Genomic DNA, 22,855 nt, shown 5'->3' on the forward strand with positions numbered 1-22,855 from the left:
CTTTTCCTGCCAGAGAAATGTTTCAAGGAATTCTGGCTGAAAAATATTGGAAATGAAAGAAAATGACATCAGATTTTCAGGATGCATCAGTCATCACAATCTGGAGAGACTCAGATGGAGAAAGAAGGCGATTAGGAAAGTTTTTTGGAATGTATGAATTAAAATCTTAGGCGCTTGGGCCCCGGCTGAGGACATCGAGCTGTGATTAGCGGTAAGCTCGGATGAGCATTCCCGATTCTGATAGGAATCTTATCCCCTAAATGAGAGCTGAAGCCGAGGCCAGGGGAGTAGCAACTGGGAATGTGGGAAAAATGAGAGGAGCTACGCTGACTCAGGCAGAAGTAAAAGGTGACGTGTGGTGATAGTGGAGGTGATGTGAAGCTGGTAGCCAGCCAGGTGATGCTGCTAGGCGTGAAATGGTGGGATGCTGGCAGATGAAGGCCAGCCTGGGAAAAAATTAGGCATGGGATAGTGGGATGCTGGTAGATCTTCATCTACCAGCATCGTGGAAAGCTGTGTGTACGAGATAGAAGCAGGAAAACATTAGAAGTGATATTAAGAGTGCCTGTCACTGGAGATGAGATGCTAGAGTGGAAACAGCATGACGGTTAAAAAATAATTTAGATGAGATTGCTCTTGGAAGGTGATGTCCTGAAAATAAAAAACAGAAGGGGAAAGTAGCATTGACATTTACTGGAAAGGAGCATGCGCTTTTGATGAGGTGGACCAACCAACACCAGTCAATTGACTGGCGCAGTGCTTACCTAGGCACTGAGAGAACATTGGGCTGTGATGAGAGGTTTGGATGTATGTATGAGGAGTATGCTGAAGATGACCATCGACCAAGCTCCTGGAGAGACGTGGAGGGAATTCCCTGTGTGGCTGCGAATGTAGCCTGAAAAATGGCTGGGAGGGAAATTGTTTGCAGCCAGAAGTAGGAACTACCTGGTTCCTCAAGCCGTTTGAGGAACCAGGTAGCGGCCATGGGAGAGCCTTCGGGAGTAAGGAACAGAGGCTCGGAAAGGAAATGTCTCAAGAGAGTGAATTTAAACATAGCTAAGAAAGGTGCAATATAGCTACAGCGATAGTACAGGCACCTTTGGTTTTAGAATGCTTTAGGGATAAGCTGTAAAAGTCTGGATGGAACTTGAAGTCTGAGACTGTTAAGTCTCCAGAGCAGTGGTTCTTAACCATTTAGGAGGTACCAAACCCACCAGTTTCATATGCGCATTGACTGAACCCTTCTTTAGTGATAAATAAAATATGATTTTTTTTTCCAAATTCAAGACATAGGTGTATGCTTTTTTATTGGTGGACAAAGAACAAAACCAACACAGTGGATGAACTCACAACAAATTACAGTATTACTTTATTCTGGCCCCCCCAAAAATATTATTTTGCTATTTTATTAATTAAAAATAAATGTGGATTTTTTAAAAAAGAATTTAACATTTTTTGAGAACTTAATTTTTTTAAATTTGAAATATAGTTTGTTTTTTTGTCATTTTGAATCCACAAAATACTTTTTTACTTTTCTCCCGTCTCCATGCAGCTTCAAGAAGTGTTCTCGTCGTTTTGTCATTCCGACACTAGAGTTGTTCAACTTGGCATTGCAAATCATGCCGAGAGGATGCTGACTCCCATCCCGTTCTGTGGTACACATAAATCCATGTTGTACATATTCATCCAACCACTTTCTTTTTTTTGTTCGACATGTTTAGTATGGATTAAAATATTGAGAAAGAAATCACACAACGTACAACTACGAGAGCCGTTGACTGCTGTGTTGACTAATCAATCCCCTGCAGCACTGATTGGCTGAACAATGTCACATGATCCTCTGAAGCAAGTGATGGCCAAGCGGGGCATGTCATCACGACTTTACACAAGTGTGTCCTTACTGCCACGGCAGAGGCTCCGCCAAACCCCTGAGACTGACTCATCGAACCCGAACCCAGGTTAAGAACCCCTGCTCTAGAAGGAGCAGTGAATTCACCCAAAAGAAGGAACCCTTAAAAAGGCACAAAAAGCTCAGAGAAATGAGCTAGAAAGGAGGGACTTGAGATAAGGAAAGACGTGGAGGGTAAAGAGTAAGTTTTGAAGAGTGGGAACTCTCTCACTTGATCGGTTTCCGATTGTTGGGGGTGAAGGACACTGATTCCAGATAACTTTCAGAAGAAGCTTTATTACATGGTTGGAAAAGAGACTGAGAGGGGAGGGCTGGTGAAGCTGACAGAAGGAATTAATGCTAGCTGTGAATATAAAAGAGCTTGAAATGAAGATGAACGAAACAACGGGTAATACAGGCGATGACGGTGTTAACGATGATGGGAACACCGTCACTGTCATAAATTCTGCTCCATGAAAGGAGCAGAATTTATTGAATTTGCAGCAGGCGAAAGAGTAAGATTTGACTGTTTTTGATATAAAATTTTGCAGATTGAAGCAAGGTTAGAAGAGAAGGGCGAGGCCCTCGACGGAGGGTACTGGAGTCGGGAGAAGGTTAGAAGACCTGGAATTGAAGGCGAGAGAGAGCATTGGCGATAGTGTTAGAGTGGCCTGGAATTTGGCATGCAGATAGGGTGAAATTATTAATCGCAGATTGCCATGTGATGCGACATAAAAAGGTTCCTCCTCCAGTTTAGAGGAGGAGCGACTTTTATTAATGGGTTTCACAACAGCAGCATTATCGCAGAGCACAACGATGTGCTTGCATTCCCATAAGCTCTCCCAGATATGGTAGGCCACTGGAATGGGGATGATTTCATAGAAGGCTGAAGAATCAAAAGGCGCCATTTTTCAGCAAACCACCTGTCCTGAAAAAGTCCCCCATAACCTCCGGATGGGGTGGCAGTTCTTTATACAACTGAATGGAGAGAATGACATCGTCGTGGGAGATGCCGTCTCAGCAGTTAAGCAGTTTCGACCAGAAGGAGAGATCGGAGTGACAGCCGTCGTCGAATGAGACTTGATCGAATAAAGAAGGGACCAAATTTGCTAAGTCAAGCAGCCTGGAAATAAAAGAATGTCCTTGAGGATGGCAAAGTTAAGTTAAGATTCCTGAGCAAGGATAAAAGCTCACGTTTGTCAGTTGGCAACGAAACCAACATCTTCTCGGAATCCAGGGTGATGCCAAGAAATTCTAATTTTCTAGACGGACCGGTGTTTTTTCCCCTCAGAGAGAGACACCAATGTGATTAAAAAGATCCTTCAGTTCTGAAGTGAGTGAGGTGTTTGGAAGGGTGGATTGATGAGAAAGAAATTGTCGAGGAGATGAAGCACAGAGGGAAGCTTAATGACGTTGAGAAGTATCCAGCAAAGGGCATGTTAAAGAGACAGGGACTGCTTCTGTCAGACACACAAAAAATAATATTTGGCGTCCCATTTAGCGCCACTGAGAGTGATAGACAGGCATGATCTTAAAAGCGTCAGTAATGTTGGCTTTGTCCAGCCATGGGTCCCGCCCGGCGGACTTAATATGCGAGATGGTGTAAAAGAGGGAAAAGGGTGGCTTCAGGATGAGACTATTAATACTGGGGTATGCACTGGAAGCATGCCATAGATTGTGTGATCATGAGAATTTCCATATCCGGATGGACAACTGGCCGGAAAGGGTGAGGACTGCCGCTGATTTAGTTGCGAAAGCTTTGTGGTACTGATAGAACCGCGACCGGCCACATTGTATATGGAGGTCGCTGATTAGATATGCATCAAATTCGACTCTGTTTTTGGTATTACATCTCTAAAAATGCTGAATGTGGCTAGAAATTGGCCAATGGAAAGATCCTTCAAGAGATGGGGGTCTGAAGGTTTGAGAATAGCGAAAAAAATTTCTGACGACGTGACACGTTGGTCGACTTCGGGGGAGGATAAGCAGATGGAAGCCAGATTTATGTACTGCCCTCCATACTAAGATACTTCAAGGGCAGTACGGGAGAGATGTTTGAGCATAGGGCGTGCCTAGAGGGGGTGCAGGATGGGCTTTAGCAAGGGTGAAAGGTGACGGGTGAGGAACGCTGTAGGCGTGTTGATGGCGTCCAGAGCACTGTGGTGCAGGAGGTAATGAGCAAGGAAGTGAAGAGGTGCGTCTGGGCGGAAGGAGGAGGGGATAGAGAATGATGACCAGAATATGGGCCGGGAGCTTCTGGAGCATGAGTGGAAGGACCTGGAAGGTTCCGGTGACCATGGAGCCGATTGAGAAGAGGGGGCGTTTGGCAGGAGGGGCAGAGGACTTGCAGGTTCTCTTCCCACTCACAGGAGGAGGCAGGTGGAGGTTGGTGGAAGAAGGGACGGAGAAGCCAACTGACTGAAGCAACTTGAGGAGACCAGAGGCCGGAGGTGAGGGCAATCCCTTTAGATCGGAGGATAGAAGTTGAACAGCCTAGGGAAAATGGTGGGGGGGCCAAGGTCCCAGAGAGAGGCAACCAGAGAACCCAGTGGCATATCAGACTCGAAGTTGGACATAGAGAAATCATGATGCATTGAGCTTGGCTGGAAAGTGGAGGATGCCATGGATTATCCTTATTAGCTGGGGCTTTGTCAGTGATTGGACATGTCGAGGCTTGGTCCAGCATTGATGTGGTGTGAATTCACGCCTAGACTTCATTTCTATTCTCACCTTGTGTGGCTGTATGGCACCATTGTCCCTTCTGACCACCAGCAAGCAAGCTGGGTTGTGTGTCTTGACCAGGGACACAACAAAAGAGGCAGAGATTGAAGTCATCAAGTGCAGCCCCCATCAGGGATTTCATTCTGTAGCCATGTCTCAGTGAAACATTCCCTATACTCTGGCTGGGTTCTTGTCAGGGCTTTAAGTTCATCCAACTAGTTAGCTAACAATTTCATATAAAAATACTAAAATAACACATCCAAGTGCCAGATGGACACACCTGGATCTTTGTTTTTCTGACAAGCTCAATGATACATATGGCTCAATTCTTTAGGCAGACTTTTATTTCAGTAAAATATAAGCATGTGATTTTGGTTTATATCAACTCCCATTTTTTGTTTTTAATCTTCAAAATAAAACCTGGTTAATTTGTTGAATATTACATATTAATTTGTACTGAAAATCTGCCTCTGCAATAAAATATATATATTTTTTTAGCACAGCATAACCTGGAGTGCTGCATGTAACTAATATTTTTTGTACTCCAATATTTTTGAATTATGGAACTTGAAAAATGAAAAGATGTTAAATATTTCTGTTCACTAGATTATGTTAGACTAAGTATGAGTACATATATTTAAAACATTTTTTAATTTTGTTGTGTCTTTAGCTGGTCAGAGTCAAAATGACAGGTGGAGCTTAATCCAGTACATCCTTGTTTGACAAACTCCAGACCTGGAGGACCACTGCTCGACAACTTTTAGATGTGCCTCTGCTGTACCACACCTGAATAGAATAATGAGGTCATTAGCAAGGTTCTGGAGAACTGATCTACAGAGGAAGGAAGTGATTAAGCTACAAAACATTCCAGTGTTTTGTAGCTGTGGCACATCTATAAACTGCAGGACACCGTCCCTTGAGGACTGGAGTTTGACACCCCTGTGCAGAACAATGACTCGAAATACAGACAGTTGTAGTTACAGAAAAATGACTCTGGGAGACCTAAGGCACTACTTTGCATTACTTTGTACCACAGTAATGATACAAAGTAATGATGCACTATGTAGAACTGTAATACATTACAGTTAGTATTCGGAACTTCACAAAATATGAAAAGGGGCATTAAACCATTTGTAAAATTCTCTATAAAAGTATATTTCAGTATAAATATTTAATACCTTTTAAACTGATGATTTTGTTTGCACCAAGTCTTTCCAGAACTTTGGTCCAGGATCCTTTAGTAACCAGACGACCCTTAGATGTCACAAGCACAATGGAGCTAGTACAAAAAGAACCCCAAAATAATTTGATTGGAAGTAAAACTGCCATTGTTCCAATAACATAGCAAACAGCAGTTTTGATTAAAGATTTACTGTGAAACTTGACTCAAAGTTTTGCAGTTGTAAGTAAAAGAAGTCTTTACATTTTAATTTAACAATATTGATATGAATTGTTGATAATATGAATGATCAATACAATAATAGCTTCTTACCCGTCTTTTAGACCATTAACATAATTTTCTAATTGAATAGGGACACCTTGTAAGATAGAATTCCTGAAGCCTTTGCTCTCCACCACATTCCCATCATGGCCATCAATTATGGTCAGCTGCACTCCATCTTCTTGTTGGTACCACTTCCTGCCACTGACCTATTAAATCAGTGAAAAACCAAACAGATCAATTTTCTTATTATTACCAGGTACTGGTCAAAAATATGAATATCATGAAAACGTTTTTGAATCAGTAATTCCATTCAAAAAGTGAAACTTGCATTTTATATGCAAGTTATATACATCAGTCGTTACACACGGTGTATTTCAAATGTGTATGTTGCATGACTTTCCATTTTTGTGTTTAAGATGTAAAGAACTTTGAAATGCCTTGTTGCTGAAATGTGCTATACAAATAAAATTTGATTGATTGATTGAAGTGTTTTTTTTTTCTTTTCATGTTGACAATTAGAACTAATGAAAACCCCAAATTCAGTATCTCAGAAAATTAGAATATTACCAATACAAAAAAATATTTTTAGAAATGTTGGCCCATGAAAGTATGAGCATGTACAACACTCGGGGCTCTGGTGTATCACATGCAAGGTACATATTGGCCTTGCTGGCCAATTAAGAACAGGGATGCCATGGTCCTTAAACCAGGCAGGGCCGGTTCTAGCCATGAGAAGGCAGGTAGAAATGTTAAGGGTGCTATAAAAATGATAAAAGTCGAGTAGAAGTTGACTCATCACAGTGATGTCATAGAAACATACATGAAAATACTTCACATCAACTTATAGGCTGAATAAGCTATCGTCACAGCAAATATTAACAAGAAAGCCCTTTAAGTCTGTTATGCAGAATTGAAGTATAAGAAACAGAATATCATTCCAGACTTCTTTGTTAGCAGCAGATTAAAGTATGAAAAGTTGCACAAAGTCAGGTTTAACTTTTTTTCCGCATATGCTGGACAACTGCACATATAGTAGTCAAATCACCACATTGACCATTGTGATTTTGACAAGTGGTCAACATCACAAACCAAACTTATGAATGGATCCTGTTGAATTCAGCGTTCCTGCTGCTCCTCTGCCCGGGTGTGCAGCAGGACACTCCGCTGACTCAGTGGGTCTCTGATGGGATGAACCGACATGTAGATGGTGGCAGAGATCACCTCTATCTGATCCTCAGATTGATTTCCAGATGTTGTTAAACAGCGTAAAGCTGCCAGCTTCTACGCTTTTAAGCTTCAACATGCAGAATGACATTGATCACTTGAGTGCCAAGGCACTGCCAGGAATCTTGGGCCCCATGACAAAAAATTAAATTGCCTCCCCCATGCAGCTGCTGTTACAATTTTTTGAGTCTATCTGACCCACCAAAAGCATCACAATATAAAAGGCTTGCCTTGGTTTCGTTGGTTTTATTGGTCCTAGCATAGTATTTTCAGCTAGTGAATTTTAAATGCAACAGTCGACATACATTATGCAAATAAGTTGCTTAATTTTGTATTATTAGTTTTAGCTTACTGGGTTTAGGGTTACCTGGTTGCTGGTGGTCTCTCCCCAACATGCAAATATACATGAAGCAATTCAAATTTCTCAAAAATTGCTATGGAGCTGAATTTTATTCAAGCAGCAGAATATAACTTTAAGAAAAAAAATGTTCTCCATATTTGTTAAAGCTATGTTGTGTAGGACTGTCTGGATTGGACTGACAGGCTATTTTTATTATCTTTGATAAAGATTTTTTGAATTTCTGTCAGTAAATCAGTAAATAAATTGTTTTTATTGTGTAAAAAACACAACAAAGAGCATCCCTGGAATGATGCTAACTAGCTTGTCAATGAACACAGTGTTTTTTTTCACTGGGAAAGGGTTTTGGTAAATCTAAATTAGTTGGTAGGATTTAGAATATAGAGGATTTACTGCAGTGTTTTTGATTCAATGTTCAAAAACATGATCAGGAATCAGACCCTTCGTCTCTGATGCGTACTATAATTGAACTGGCCTCTGGATATAAATGTTCTTACAGTTTCAAATGATGAACAAATAGACCCCGCCTCTCACCCAAAACGGTTATGCTAGTATGGCTGTTAGAGCTGCTGCTGACTGACTCATCTGTTAAGTGTAATTAAAGATACAGCAACATATGCATATGTTTGTTTGTTCCATCATTCATTAAATGAATTATTACTCTGCTTGCCTCCATTATTACTCCAGTAGTATTTTACTCCGGTAGTATTTTTCTTAAAAATAAGTTTTCGGCACTACTTGCCTTTAAGCTCTCACAAAGGCAACTAGTGCCGAAAACTTAATTCAACTGAAAGGTTGCAGAGAGAGACGGATCAGGAAAAAGAGACATGGGAACCAGAGGACAGGAGTTGGATTCGGTGTTAGAATAATTATGTTTTTTTAAAAATCATTTTTACATCAGCAGTTTTACTAGTTTGTTTTTCACTCATAGGTTTAATATTCACACCCCAGAGATGACAAATTTGTTAAATCGTGTGAAAGACAAAACTTGCTTTCTCTAAACCTTGAAGCTCCAGTTGCTTCTTGTCTTTGGATACAACTTAAACAGCCTGAGTGTAGAATGTTAGTTTCTGTATTCTCTTTCTTTGTTTGTTCAGAATAGCCCTCCCTCCACATTTCATTACCTGCTATGTTTTGTGATAAAAGACCAGTTCTGATGCAGAAAATCAGAACGCATGGTAAACACCTTGAAGAAGTGGTTTGCTCTGTTTTCTCCTTTTGCAAAAGACTTGGTTGAAAACTAAAACGATGTCTGTGATTCTCTTTTTAATGAAGGTTGACAAAATACCTATCATCTTGGTGCAAATTTGCTGTAGTTCAGTTATATTGCCACATCTCAGACCAGAGTTGTGGCAATCGGTCTCAAGCCGGACTTCTGCACTCTACAGTCTGTATATGTGGGATGCCGCGCTAACTATGTGCCACGCAAAAAGGTCTTACTATTATTCCATTAGCCTTTTCTGAAGTTTGCAGTTTCCCTTTGATTAATTAGTATATTTACATTTTTATATAACTTCAACTGTCTGAGGAAGTTAACTAGTTAAATGAAATGAAATATCATTTTCTTGAAAGAAAAAAAAGTTTTGTCACATGATTGTGAATAGTGGACACCTCGTAAAAATCATCGCAGAGTAAAGAATCGACTAGTTGTTGGTGCAACATTGTTAATAAATGAGATTAGGGTAAACTGCATCCAATCCCACAACAAAGCCTAAAGACCTCGAAAATTAATATTCTTCAACTGGGATTTGACAACCAACATTTTATTTGATGAATAATGCAGTTATAATACACTCAAGTTATACGTCTTGAACTAATTCAAACCTAAATACAATAGGTAAATTAATATTTTGAATTTTTTGTTTACATATTTCACACAGGAACAGCTAAAGCAAAAGGTTATTTTGGTTAGAACTCAACGCCTCAAAAATCTTTTCTTACCATTTTTGGTTTTCTACTTTATCTTCGTTTGTCTCATGACAGAGGACTCCAGCCATGCTGAATCATCTTAAGGTATATAAGGATATATAAGTCAAATTTAGTGATAAATGTCCATTTAGACACATTTTCAAATTTTCAGTCAGACCTTAGAGGATTAAAGGTGCACCAAATGTATACTTTACACACCGGTGTAGCTGAGTAACAACAAATCCAATAGATGACAGAGCAAATATTGCATTAAGTATTCAATACCAACAAAAAACATTTTCTGCCATTATTCTACAGTTTTCAGACTGTAGAAAACTGTTTTCAGTCTGAAAACAGTTTTTTGTTCTGTTTAATATTTTTGCTGACAGTTTTATTTTGAAAGCGAGACTTCATGTCTTTTTTCTCAAAACTTGTAATAATTGCATTCAAAACTTCTCACGCTCACACTTAGTCTCTGCTCGGACTCTGTCGTATGTGTCTTCCCCTCTTCTGCAAGATGTCAAAGGTCATCTTTTGGACAACTTGTCAGGTCAGCAGTCCCCATGACGATGCTGACTGATTCTATAAACTACAGAACTGGACAATTTAAAAACATTTTCAGTTGTTTTGAGTTCATGATCTGTGGCATGACTTCTTCAATATTGAACATTTTCATAATATTTTCTCAGATTTGGAGTTTTCATTAGTTATCAGTTTTACATCACATTCTGTCTGAAGTGCCCTGTTGCTAAACTTTGCCTACAAATTGGATAAAAACTAACTTTAGATGAACTACTTTTACAGGTTCTGTGTAAGGCAAAGACTACCTCAGCAAAGGCAAAGTCTTCCTTTATGTGGAAAAAGCGAGACATGTACGACTCCACTTTGATCTCCAGAAAGTGCTCCGATGAGAGCTGAGGAAAAAAGAGCACAGGAACAAGATTAGAGTTAACACTTAGAAATAAAGTGCACACTTCAGAGCTAAACTATTCCTAATTAGGGGCCAGTGTTGATTTCAAATGTCATATTTTCAGTACAGTAAAACGCTTTCTTTAAAAAAAAAGCTAAGTTTTACCTTGAAAAGTTCAAAGTAGGGAAATGAGGAGGAGTTGTGAGCATGGAAATCTGACAAGCAAGGATGAACCATCTTAGAAAGGAATGTCATGGGAGAGATGGTGACCAACTTGGAAGTTCCAAATTGCAAATAAAGCAGCAAGTCTTTCACTGACTGCTGTCCTAACAGATTCAAAAGGTAAGTTTACTAAATATTAGCTTAGGAGGTAAGGTAAGGGTAATTTTATTTTTGTAGCACATTTTCAGCAATAAGGCAATACATGTTTTAAAAGGAAATACAAACAAAATAAACCAAAAGAAAGAGCAAAAGAAGAAAAAAAGAATCTAATGTTGATCGAAAGTATGTAAGGGAGTTAAGTATCCTCTGGTTTAATTCCATTTCTAGGTTGGAAGAACCCAGAAATATAATAATGTTGATCCAAACATAATAATGTTTGGATTAACATTATGGTAGATTAGTTGGTACTTATCTACCAACTCCTATTCAGGGTTGGTACATAAGTATAAGTAAGTATCCTCTGGTCTAATTCCTTTTCTGGGTTTCTGGGTTTAAGAGTCTAAAAAGTATTTGCTGAGGTAGTTTTTCTGGATTCTAAATTTCCTCTAATCCCTGCTTAATCCCTGCCCTGGGCACTCGAACCCCTCCACCACAATAAGGTGGCAGCTCATGGAGAGGAGGAGCATTACTATTATTATTATTATATAGCAATAAGTAAAAGTGCAGTAAACCTAATCATATGAGTTCTTTTTTTTTTTTTTCCAAAAAAAGTTACTCGGGTGAATGTAACAAGTAACACAGACAACAACACCAGTAGCCCATAGGCTTCTTGTTAACCAGCTTAACATAATATATTGGTATTAGCTGGTCATCCTTTAGCTAACATTACCAGCGTTCAACAGCATTACTCAACTCAGTTGGTTAGTTTGGGGGAAAACTGTGCAAAGTTCTTTGCCTCTTACTGGTTTGCTGTCATGATTCTGACACACATCTGCACAGCAGCAGCAGCAGCTGGTCTCCTTCGCTGCTGCACAGGCGTAATCCCAGCATGAGCATCTCAGCGCTCATGCTGCTTTTAAAGGCAGCTCAGAAAAACAAATTAAGACATGTTCACGGATTAAACTGTTTTAACTACTGACAAAAAGTGACAGAAGGCACCGGTATGGGAAGTGCAGAAGCACCTATTGTAATCCAGAGCTACATGATCTATTGAAAGTTTCTCAACCCAGAGGAAAACAGGACGTGGACGTCAAGGAGCCAAGCTGGGTCACAGTCTGCTAATTTTAGTCCAAGAAGGGTGGGTCATCTGAACTGTTGTTCGGCCTGTAAGCACAAACAGCAGTCAGAACCCGTCCCCCCACCCGAAGGCGGAGGGAGGCTACCCTCTCGTTCACCGGGGTAAACCCCAATATACAGGCGCCGAGATGGGGGGCATCAAGTATGCCCACTCCTGCCCAACGCCTCTCACCGTGGGCAACTCCAGAGTGGAAGTATGTCCAGTCCCTCTCAAGGAGACTGGTTCCAGAACCAGAGCCATGCGTCGAGGCGAGACCGACTATTTCCAGCCGGAACCTCTCAGCCTGCCACACCTGCTCCGGTCTGGGGAGCATTGGGATTGCCCCCCAGACCCAGAATCAGTCGAATCCCCACTGGGCTGGAAGCTGTTGGTTGTTTTTCCCTTAAAGTGGTCAACTCTCTGTTATTCCTATGTCAGTTTGAGGGGTCCTGGTTGCCAAGAACAGAGCCCCCTCCTCCACCATCAGGCAGGGGGCTCTGTTCTTGGCAACCAGGACCCCTAGAGGCGTCACTGAGGACTCACAGTCTTGCTGAGAAGCCAAGATTCTGTCCCCCGCTTCAGAAGGTTCACGGCTTTCCTTTTAAGTTTTTGACAAAATCAAGCGTGTTTGAAGCCACTAATCAGTTCCAACAGACCCGTGGTTCCTGGTCTGTTGGTGGTCTCCTATCCCCAAACGGTTCTATATGAAACATTCACTATTTTAGTGCTCCAGGGTTAATGTTCTTAATGTTAACCCTGGCTGAAAGTTTGGGTCCTCAGGTTACACTTGTTACACTTTTCCCCTGTCAATTCACATTATTACACATAACATTTTTGAACTTAGGTGTTTTGATGTCTTTTGTTGTATGGATTACATGGGTTGTTTCCCATGGATATGGGAAAGCTTTAACTACTGACTAGTACTCCTCAAACCTGGTCCTTAAGTACCTTTGCATGTTTTAGATAGGTCTCTGTTCTAGAGCACCTGATTTAAATGATTGTGTGCTTCTGCAGCCACAGAATGCTGTGATTACCCAGAAGCCTGTTGATTACCCATTAAGATGTCACATTAAGTCAGAAGACACCTAAAACATGCAGGCACTGGTACTTGGGGATCAGAGAGCTGTTTCACAAAAGTTGGATAAGGGATGAAGTCAGACTTGACATAGTTTCGCGTTATAAGGGTCGCAAAACCCAAACCTGCCATAAATAGGTGTGTGTCAAGAGATTTCTTCAGCGAACAATGAGATTGAGCACAAATTCAGAGATCATAAATTGCATACACCATACCTCACAAATGAAAATCTATTGATGGAGGGTTATGAATTGAAACAGACCGTACTCTAAATTTCTGCTACTAAAGACTATGTCTACAATTGCAGATCAAGTGCATAATTTGCCCAAATTATACATTTCCAAACCACAAATTGCTCAAAAAACAATTTTAATCTTAGAAATGTGCTGAGGAATATGTGTAAATCTGACAATGGATTCAGTCATGTTCCTCTTTTTTTGTTCCATATGATAATATCAATATATGTTAAGATATATTGATATCTTATCACCATGACAACAGGTCAAGATTAAGTGTAAGAACATTTTGCAGTATCTTGGAATTATGTGGATAATATCTGCAAGTGACTTACAGTAATAGCCCAACCCTACATCACCTTTAATTACAGTAGTTTTACCTTTAGTCGACTTCCTATTTGAGTTCCTTCCTTCCTGTTTGAGTTTGAAGGGACAATTTATTTAAACTGTTCGAGTAATGGGAGCTTAATGCTAATCAAAAGACAGAAGATATGTTGTAAAAACGATGAGGTTATGAGATGTATGTTATGACCAGCATAATGTTAAAATAAGAATAGTATTTGATTGAATGTTGTTAGGAAAATTATGATCTTAGTTCATTTACTTTTATTTGAATGGTTATGTTTTCATATTATTCTCTGTGTTGTTTTCTTTCCCTTTCTTTTATTGTATATTCTCAACTGTCTTTTAGGGTTTTCTCTTGAGGGTTGGAGCTGTCTCACACATTTCTGTGTTACGAGTCACATTGATCTTTATCTGTGTCCTGAGAGTGGTCATCCTTGTGTCCTGACAATGTCCTAACGGAAGACTTCCAGAACATCCTGTAGGATAGTGTATTGGTCAATTGTTTGCATGAATGTGTGAAAAAGCCAACTTCCTTGTGTATTCACATGATAATAAAAGGCAGTTGGGGACTGAGAACCGATGGAGTTGATCTCAGACAGCGTTTGTCAGCGGTTCTCTCCGCGTCGAGCTCTTCTCCCCTTTTCTGCAGAAAAGTCATTTGTGTCTTTGGTTGATTCTTGCAGGTTGGGGAACAAAATAAACCCAACAATGCCAACATAAATTTGTGGTATTTTAATGGCTTAATGACCACCAAGGAGGAGGTTCTTAAGCCATTAAGTGTTTTGTTCCTGTGGTCCATCTAAAACCTGCAGGTTCTGGAGAACTGGAGTTTGACACCTCAATAGATACAGCAATAGCCTTAACTAAGGCCAATGAGAGTGAACAAACAAACTGTTTCCTCTCATTATTGGCCTGGTCTGAAACAGGCTAGCTGCACAGAATAAATTGACATGGTAGCTTTCATGCTACTACTGCTCATGTGGAATGAAATTGAGGCTTAATCAGCTATCCTAATGTGAAACAACTTTAAGCTTTTAAGGTGAAACCTAAAGAGCTTAGTGATAACTGTGGTTATTTGGGAAGTTGTGACTTGCTTTGCTTACCAGCCTGCTTTTTGGTTTCTTTTTTGGCATGGCTGCATTGGCAACAGGTCTTTCTGCATGTTTTGGATATGCCTTGGCCAAGCAGTTGCTGGGTGGACTTCCCTCTGGGATGGTAGCTGTGATCTTCACCCTTTCACAACCTTTTACAGAGCAAAAGGCAAACTGTTCCCTCTCATTATTGGCTTTTAACTTGAGGAAGATTAAGCTGCAGCAGACACAAAAACAGACAAGAACATGAAACAAAGCATAAACTCTTTTAACCAATGCCTTTTTAGTAATAAGGTTTTCTTGCTATCTGTAAAGTGCAATGCATTTAAATTTCTTCAAGTAACTTGTCTCTCCTCTATAACATCTTTAGTGTTATCGTTGCCTTATCACAATAATAATAATATAACCTGGGTCCTTCTCATGTTCCTTTTGATATTTTGCTTTCTGTAGTATAGATATTCCAGAAACAGGAAGAGTATTATCTTAGATTTAATAAAAGAATGTACTATTTGAATTAATTTATTTTTAAACTATATCACTCATATAACTCACATATAACTGTTGTCAGTAAGAAAAGCAAATTATTAATTTTAATTTAGCTTTTGAATTACTGTCCTCCAAAAAACAAGGAAAGAAGTTAAATGTCCATAGTTTGGAGCAGAGGTTGAGCTCGGCTTTTTTGTTATCCTTCATTTTGACAAACGGTGTCGAAAAATCCTGTGATGATCTATTTTTACCCATCAAGTTTTAAAATCACAATAATGATATTGTGATTTCTTGTTCCTACTGTTTAATTAATATTCAACAGACAGCAGATAATCCACATCTTGTCCTCATCAAGCAGAAGACATTATTTTTTTCTCTGCAGACTAAGTTTTGAAATCAGGTAACATTTCAACAACTGAAGTGAACAGAAGTCGTCAATAATCTCCTGATCCCTGTTCCCCTCAGGTGATAATAATCCTGCAGCCAGTGGTCCAGCTGGATGAGACTCGTTCCAAAGCCTCTTTGGAATTGGATTGAAGCCTGGGTTCAATCAGGCAAGTTTCAACTGGCCATTCTCAGATACTCTGATAGAAATTTTTATAATATTGATTGACCTCTGTGATGTTCTCTGTGTGTTAGTCCAAACTGTGTACACCAGGTTGTCAAGTGTGAGATTAATCAAAATGATTCACCATTTAAACAAAAACGTGAACCCCCATTTTGGAGATATTTCAAGGGACACACAGAGGACACTAAACATGCAAACTTTTCTCTGTTCCTAGTCAAGCTGTCAAAGTACAGTCCAACATATTTTAATAAAACTCAAGTTTTCAGCTTTAGTCTTTTGGGTTGATTTATAAGAGCTGCATGCACATTTATTGTGGAGCACAGACTATGAAAAGCATGTCTTTCACTGCTCTTCTTACTCTACTCCCTACTTCTCTATTTAGACTGTAATAAATAACATAACTTTATTGCACATTCCTTTTTGGCTTTCTTGCTGTATGTGAGAATGGAATAATGAGCCATGGAAGTCTGAGCAGGACCAGACAGTCAAGCACATAATTTGGACTATAGTTCTAAGTCATGTTAAAAATGCATCTTTAAATGAGTAATTCTGAGCTATTTATGTCATGCTTAATTTATGACTTGTTAAAATAGTCAGAGGGACGGTAGTGACTGAAGGCTTAAAAAGAAGAGGAGCTGCCCTGTTCTAAATAAAAAAAAACTGGTTTTCAGAAGCCATTGTGTGAAGTAAAAGTACCAACTTAACTAACCCAGTCTCTTCCTCCCAGTAGTAGTATCCCTTGGTCACATGTGAATGATTGATCTTCTCTCTCTGAGTTGTCTTCACAAAGACACCAGTTTTGTGTGTCTTTTTAGTGAGGCGATTGTGAATGTCAGCAATGACGGTAAAAGTAGTTTCTTTTGGGTAGCAGATCCCCAAACTAACCCAGTCATTTCTGCAATGAATAAATAAAAATACACCATAATGTCAGTAATTTAGATACAAAGCAGAATCTTTTCTAAATGAACAGCTGCTGATATATGAATACATCAAAAACCTTGCAGGGTGGAGATTTTATGTTTCTTAAAAATTTTAGGAAGAAGAACTGATGACCACAGTGAAGGAAGTGGATTTTCTTCAATCCACCTGGGTCCACACCAGCCACTGGTGAGAAGTTCACTGGGAAATCAAAGGGGACCAGCTCAGAATCCCACCAAGGGGATTCCAACAAAGTATCCCTGAAAAAATAGGGATACCACCGACGGCCCACTCAGTAGGTGCTCTACCTAGCTGAGGCAGCATTGAGAACATGGTCGGGATGGGACATCGCCACAGAACAACACCCACATGGATTAAGGATGCCATACTTCATAACCCATAATTCCCTTGATGATGAGATTGAGTTTAACCCTAACCCAAGGTTTTCTCATTATCCCAAGTACATATAAATTGACACTTCCTTTTGACTTTTATTTTGTTTTTGTATTATTTAGAAGTGTAACATTTTTCCATTTTCAGTTTTTCACTTTGCTTAATATCACCAGAGGACAAAACGTTTGCTGAAACACTCCTATGATGTTTATATTCTGGACCATTGCTGAATGACGAATGTAGACTGATGTTTTGTGTTTCTCAACTGTCTTGTAGCATTGTTTACTTCATTTTATACTTACTTCATTTTATCATTTCTAGGTTTCATTTACTTAGTTATGTCTTTGCTACCCACTAGAAAAAAAAGGTGAAATTGTGAAGTAGATTTTTCTTTAAAGAGAAAATGTTTTAAGTAATTGTATCACAGTCAAGATGTTGTTTCATGCAGCAGCAGAGGGTGTACAAACTAACTGAACAAGATGCGTCTGCTGAAGTTTCCCAGACAAGTCATCTGGGAACTTGTTGTCTTTCCTGTGGTCTTCCCTACACAGAGATCGAGTGTTTAGTTTTCGCATCCCGTAGACATGATAGTGAATGAGCGTATGAGGTTGAACTGTTCCGTCTGTTTGTTTTCCTTTGTTTGGTCCTTGAAGATTAAATCTCTGCCTCTGTTAGCTGAGAGAGAGGTGAATAAAGCAACTATGGAACTCTGAGTTTGTCAGAGCAGATTTTGATTTTCGCCTTGTGCAGTGGATTTTTTGCTCTCCGTCTGCAGATGTATTAAAGATTGTTTTTGCTCCCTGAATTTGAACTAGATCTCAGTCTCTGAATTGTGCACTTCACAACTGGAATTATGAGTCGACGTAAAATTAACTCTTAAACATACATTTTTTTTTTTGTATGCAGACTGCATGTATTACTTACTGCCCATGGTGTGTGGCATCTGAAGTGCACTATGTCCTATTTTCCAGTTGGCAAAGAAAATCAGCCATGTTTGTAGCCATTTACTAGAAACCCAAATGTTGCCAAACCAACTTAAGTTGGGACATTGACCAGGCAAAGCCTTGGTGACCACAACTGTCTGCAAGATCTTGTTAAACTCCTAATTATTAACGTGAAATAAATATATCTGAGGAAAACCAGCTGAAATATAGTCCTATTCATGTTCTTTTAGTGTTTTCTAATACCAGTGTTTTAGTTTGAGTCTTGTTTTAAGCTACATGCAGGTGACATCAATCCAAACATGTATTACCAAGGATAGAAAATAAATGTCAATAACTCAAAATGCCTTTTCAAGATAGTCTTAAAAAGGGAAACACAATGAAATACAATTTCATTGCTGCTGTGTTGTAAGAACAACTGCTCATATTGTACTTACTTATTGAAGTTGATGAGCCAAATGGTGACCTCTGCCGGTGCTGTCTGATCCCAGTGGACTGTGTAGCCTTTGGCTAATGTGATCACTGGCTGGAATTGCTGGTAATGCTTCTTCTTTCCTAGTGCACCTTCTAATGTCAGTGGCCAGTCAGGATATTCATTCCTCACTATTTGCATGTTCAAATTGGCAGGTTTTCGGGTTTGGATGTAGATCTGGGAAGAACATAGCAAAAGAAGTAAATGATATTCTGGAAGAACATGAAACAAAAATGAATTCATTAAGCAACTTTGCTGAGATTTTCTGTGGTATCTGACTATCACTGTCTCAGAGAACCTCTCTATCCCAGAAGGACAATTTAACACCAAAGCCAAATTAAAGGTGTCAGTGAAAAATCAAAATTAACTATAATGTTCCTCGCCCGACACACCACTGCCCCCCTAGTCATATGCAGGTGTTTATGCCTCCGTATGTGGTCGACCAAGTCGAAAACTTTTCAGGTTTTTGTGTCATGAAATGTTTCAAACACAGAAATCCTGAGAATAAATGTACTGTTCTACCCAATGGGAGCCAGCATCCTTTGTTCATGTTTAGTTAGCTAAACTGAGATCTTTTATCACTTTTTTCAAAGAAGAGGCTGGTGTTGTATTACCACATATTTCTCAGAATTCTGAGATTAAAGTCAGAATGGTCTTATTTTTTTTCCCTCTTTTTAATCCTCTTCCGTATGGTCCTGAAACTGGATACCAAATAAAGTTTAGAAAAAGTTACCGGGGACTGGAGTATGTGTTTCATTGGAGAATAATAATAATAATGATATCTAGAAAGTTTAGAAGTGAGTTTCTGGTGAGTTTTACTCTGCAAGTAAAAATGATGTTATTTTCTTTCATCCTGACCTGTGAAAGTTAATGCCAATGTATCCAATTTGTATTGTAAAACGGTTGAAACAAGTCCACACAGCACATGACTTGGGGAGCTCCAATTGCTCTACTGACATATACAAGATGGCGGCGACGTAACGTAGGACTCAAGAGTTCAGTGAGGCGTCTAAGTATTCATGTCTATGTTTCTTCTGTAGTAACTCAAAAAATCCACCATTATTTTAGTGAACTGCCAAAGCAGCCCTCCTCTGAGAATTTTGCCATTAATTGTAGTTCTAAAGGTCAGCTCCGCCCTCAGCCAACTGTCGTGTGTGTGTGTGTGTGTGTGTGTGTGTGTGTGTGTGTGTGTGTGTGTGTGTGTGTGTGTGTGTGTGAGAGAGAGAGAGAGAGAGAGAGAGAGAGAGAGAGAGAGAGAGAGAGAGAGAGACAGGTTGGAGAAAGAATTCTATCTTTGTTAGATACACAACTTTTCTGAAAAAAGTAGGCCGAACAGGAACTGATACATATTCGAAAACCATTTTAAATGTGTGAGAGGGCTATTTGATAGTCTTTGACAGTATCACATTTTATATCTGTGCCTCATTCACTGTAATAGCAGACGAAAGAGAGATGGTGTTGTGACCGACTTTCATACCAATAGAGCCATATTTGTTGGCGTGAGGGCGAGTTAAAACTTGTTTTTGTGTTCAGAAATCCACTCTGTTTCTCACTCTTGCGGAGGAATATTGTGCAAGGCAATGGGAGACTTTTATTTTATGGTAAAGGCTAATATTGGTGCACAGCCCTGCTCCGCTGGGCAAACAGCCATGCCTTGCATAGGCTGTCCACTCATTTCTGCGGGCTCTCAACCTTAATCATTGTTAGAGCCATAAATAGAAAATATGTAACTAATTTGTTTGATGGTTTGATTGTTTTATTTTATCATACTTAGTTAAGAAGATTGTTCAGACAATTTTTATTGTGAAGTTTAGTTTTATTTTGAAAGGCTTACTTCCTGTTGGGAATATGTTGTAAAGGAACAATTCTATCGACAGTTTGTCGCTTGACGGATTGTTTGGACACGGTGCAATCCAGTTTTTGACCGTGTAAACTGTGTATTGTTAGAAAAGAAGGAAAAGGAAATGGTAAACGGTAGCTGTCATTTTTGTATTTGTATAATTTTTATAGATAAATATTTTTCGTTAAAATTCATAGTTTCACGCATCCTTTACTGTCCGTGTCTAAGGAATGACACAGATATTGGATCTGTTGCCATAATCATGTCTGATGATGATGATAACTGGGGATTGACCAACCTGTGCATAATGGCCACTGCAGATTGCAGCCTTCCAATCAGGCACATCAATGCAGTCAGGGTGACGGACCAGCCAGTTGTCTTCTTTAACCAAAAATGCTCCAGGATACTCACTAACTGATCCATCAATGTCATGGAAGATGGTTGTCTTATCTCCATCCATCTGCATCTTGTTGAACCAGGGACCCGGTTCTCCAAAGAATACCCGAGACGTGATCTGGAGCGAAGTGAGAAATCTGCTCATATTGGCTGATGTGTGGAAAAAGGCATCACTCAAAATTAATGCATTGCACCTGTACCATTTTGAGGTGGTTTTTAATTTCTTCCATAAATTCAAAAATATTAAAAATATATGAATTTGGTGCCTCTAAACATGAACACATTCATTCAAATATGAATTCTAAATAATAACTGCTCAACTACAACTCCCCTAATTATGAAATGATCTTCACATATGAATGACCAAGATGCCATTACCAAGCACATTCAACTGTATAATCATAAATACACTGAATAAAATGACATACACACATTTTTCCTCACTGTCTGCAGAGAAATCAGACCAAACTTCTCTGTGTATAATTTGGGTTTAAACTTCCACATGCTAGCTGACGTATACAAACTTGTATACATTGGAGTCACACCTGTGCATATATTTTAAGGTGATACCTGACACATTCTGCTTTTTTTGTTTGACCTAATGAGAAGGTCAAAAGAAATCAGCAAGGAGAGAATTGTGCACAAATCTCTTTCATCCTTGGGAACAATTTACATTGAAGCTGTTCAAACAACAATATGCAAGTATAGGCATGATGGGAATGTCCAACCATCATACTGCTCAAGAAGGAGACAATTGCTTGGTCCCAGAGAGGAATGTCTTTAGGGCTAGTAAGATCAACATTTGGAGGAAAAACAAGGACAGTTGTAGCACCCTAACTGTGTAACTGATGCTACAACTTTCACAGTTGTAGAATTGTTTCGCTGTAAGAGGAACTGGTACACTTCATTAAATGGATGGTATCATGAGGAAAGAACATTCAATATCAGACAGACAGAAAGTAAAATCTTGGGCACAGACTGGTCTTCTAAATGGACAATAACCCTAAAAAACAACCAGGGTGAGGAGAAAGTGCTTTAAGCACAGCAAATCAATGTTTTATATATGCCATCACAAAGCGCTGATCTAAATTCTATGGAGAAGCGGGAAAATGCACATGAGAGCGAGATGGTCTACAAACTTGACTCAGTTACACCAATTTTATCGGGAAGAATGAGCTTGAACTCCAGTCATCCTCCCACAAATGCAAAAAACAAATGCAAATGGTTTGACTCAAGTCAGAAGTCTTATACCAAATGTAGGTGAACTTCTGATTTTGAAAAAAGTTACAAAAAAAATCTCAAAAATTTCTCACTAAGTTTTCTGGCATTTAAATAGAAACACTTTTGGTCATTCTAAGCAGGATTTCCCCTCAGGCCAGGGCAGATCTACTGGGGTGACAGGGGTTGGCAGGTGCCACCCCAACTGAGAGCCTTCCACCCCTGTTGTCACCCCATCTAGCGACTATGAATTCAAGAAATAGCCATGGCATGAATCTCTTTTTCCCAGCAATATTGAATGCAACACAATGCAACCTGACACCTACTCCTAAGCAGGGCCGGCTCTAGCCTCCATGGGGCCCTAAGCTGTATTTTGACTGACAGACCAGCCCACCAAGTCATGTCTGCACATTTGCAACTAACATTCACCCCACTGTTGTCAACTCAATGACTTTCTTGCTACATTTAGCAACATTTCAGACGAAAAAAAGATCTTACTGTTTTTAGCAGTAAGATCGGTATCCGATCTTTAAAAAGAAAACTGCAGTTGGTACAGCCCAACTTAAGATGGAACACATGCAGGCATATTAAAAATGTATTTCTCTTACATATGTAACGGGGTGGTGTATTAGTTGGAGGCTGTCTATATGAAGTTGTAAATTCCCACCCGTTTCAGGCCCTTGAATGCAACATGTTGTCATTTCTGGTTAGTCGGGCTCATTAGCGTATATAGGCACTGAGTGTGAACGCCAAGTTAAGTGTGTGTCAGACCCATTGTTGTGCACAGTTGGATCATGGCTGGACGAGTGCTGGCGCCGTGCTGGCGCCGTGCTCTTTGTCCAGGATTTGGATTATGGATAAGGTAAATGGTAGTGATGGTGAGATGAAGCCTCATGAGGCATTGAACCACTTGAGCCAACTGGTTCAGGAAAGGGTTCATTTCTTGAAGCTTCATGTGCTCATGAAACCACCTACTGGCCAGGTG

The 22,855-nt window shown here is 39.6% G+C and overlaps 1 protein-coding gene across 2 annotated transcripts in view; it reads right to left on the reverse strand.

The window, feature by feature from the left end:
* cemip (cell migration inducing hyaluronidase 1) overlaps positions 1-22,855 on the reverse strand; it is a 124,344-nt gene that overhangs the window by 2,099 nt on the left and 99,390 nt on the right. Inside the window, exons 22-28 of one of the 2 annotated variants that reach the window (XM_055022442.1) lie at positions 20,555-20,770; positions 18,382-18,593; positions 16,402-16,587; positions 14,651-14,855; positions 10,371-10,457; positions 6,102-6,259; positions 5,788-5,888 (exon numbers count right to left, since the gene is read on the reverse strand). In XM_055022442.1, the coding sequence (XP_054878417.1) occupies positions 5,788-5,888; positions 6,102-6,259; positions 10,371-10,457; positions 14,651-14,855; positions 16,402-16,587; positions 18,382-18,593; positions 20,555-20,770 (1,165 nt within the window). Of the gene's footprint in view, positions 1-5,787; positions 5,889-6,101; positions 6,260-10,370; positions 10,458-14,650; positions 14,856-16,401; positions 16,588-18,381; positions 18,594-20,554; positions 20,771-22,855 lie in introns of those variants that run through there. The other variant, XM_055022443.1, reaches the window with a different exon arrangement.

The sequence above is a fragment of the Poeciliopsis prolifica genome, unplaced genomic scaffold (genome assembly GCF_027474105.1).
Source record: "Poeciliopsis prolifica strain line A6 unplaced genomic scaffold, Auburn_PproV2 SCAFFOLD086, whole genome shotgun sequence".
Classification (NCBI taxonomy): domain Eukaryota; kingdom Metazoa; phylum Chordata; class Actinopteri; order Cyprinodontiformes; family Poeciliidae; genus Poeciliopsis; species Poeciliopsis prolifica.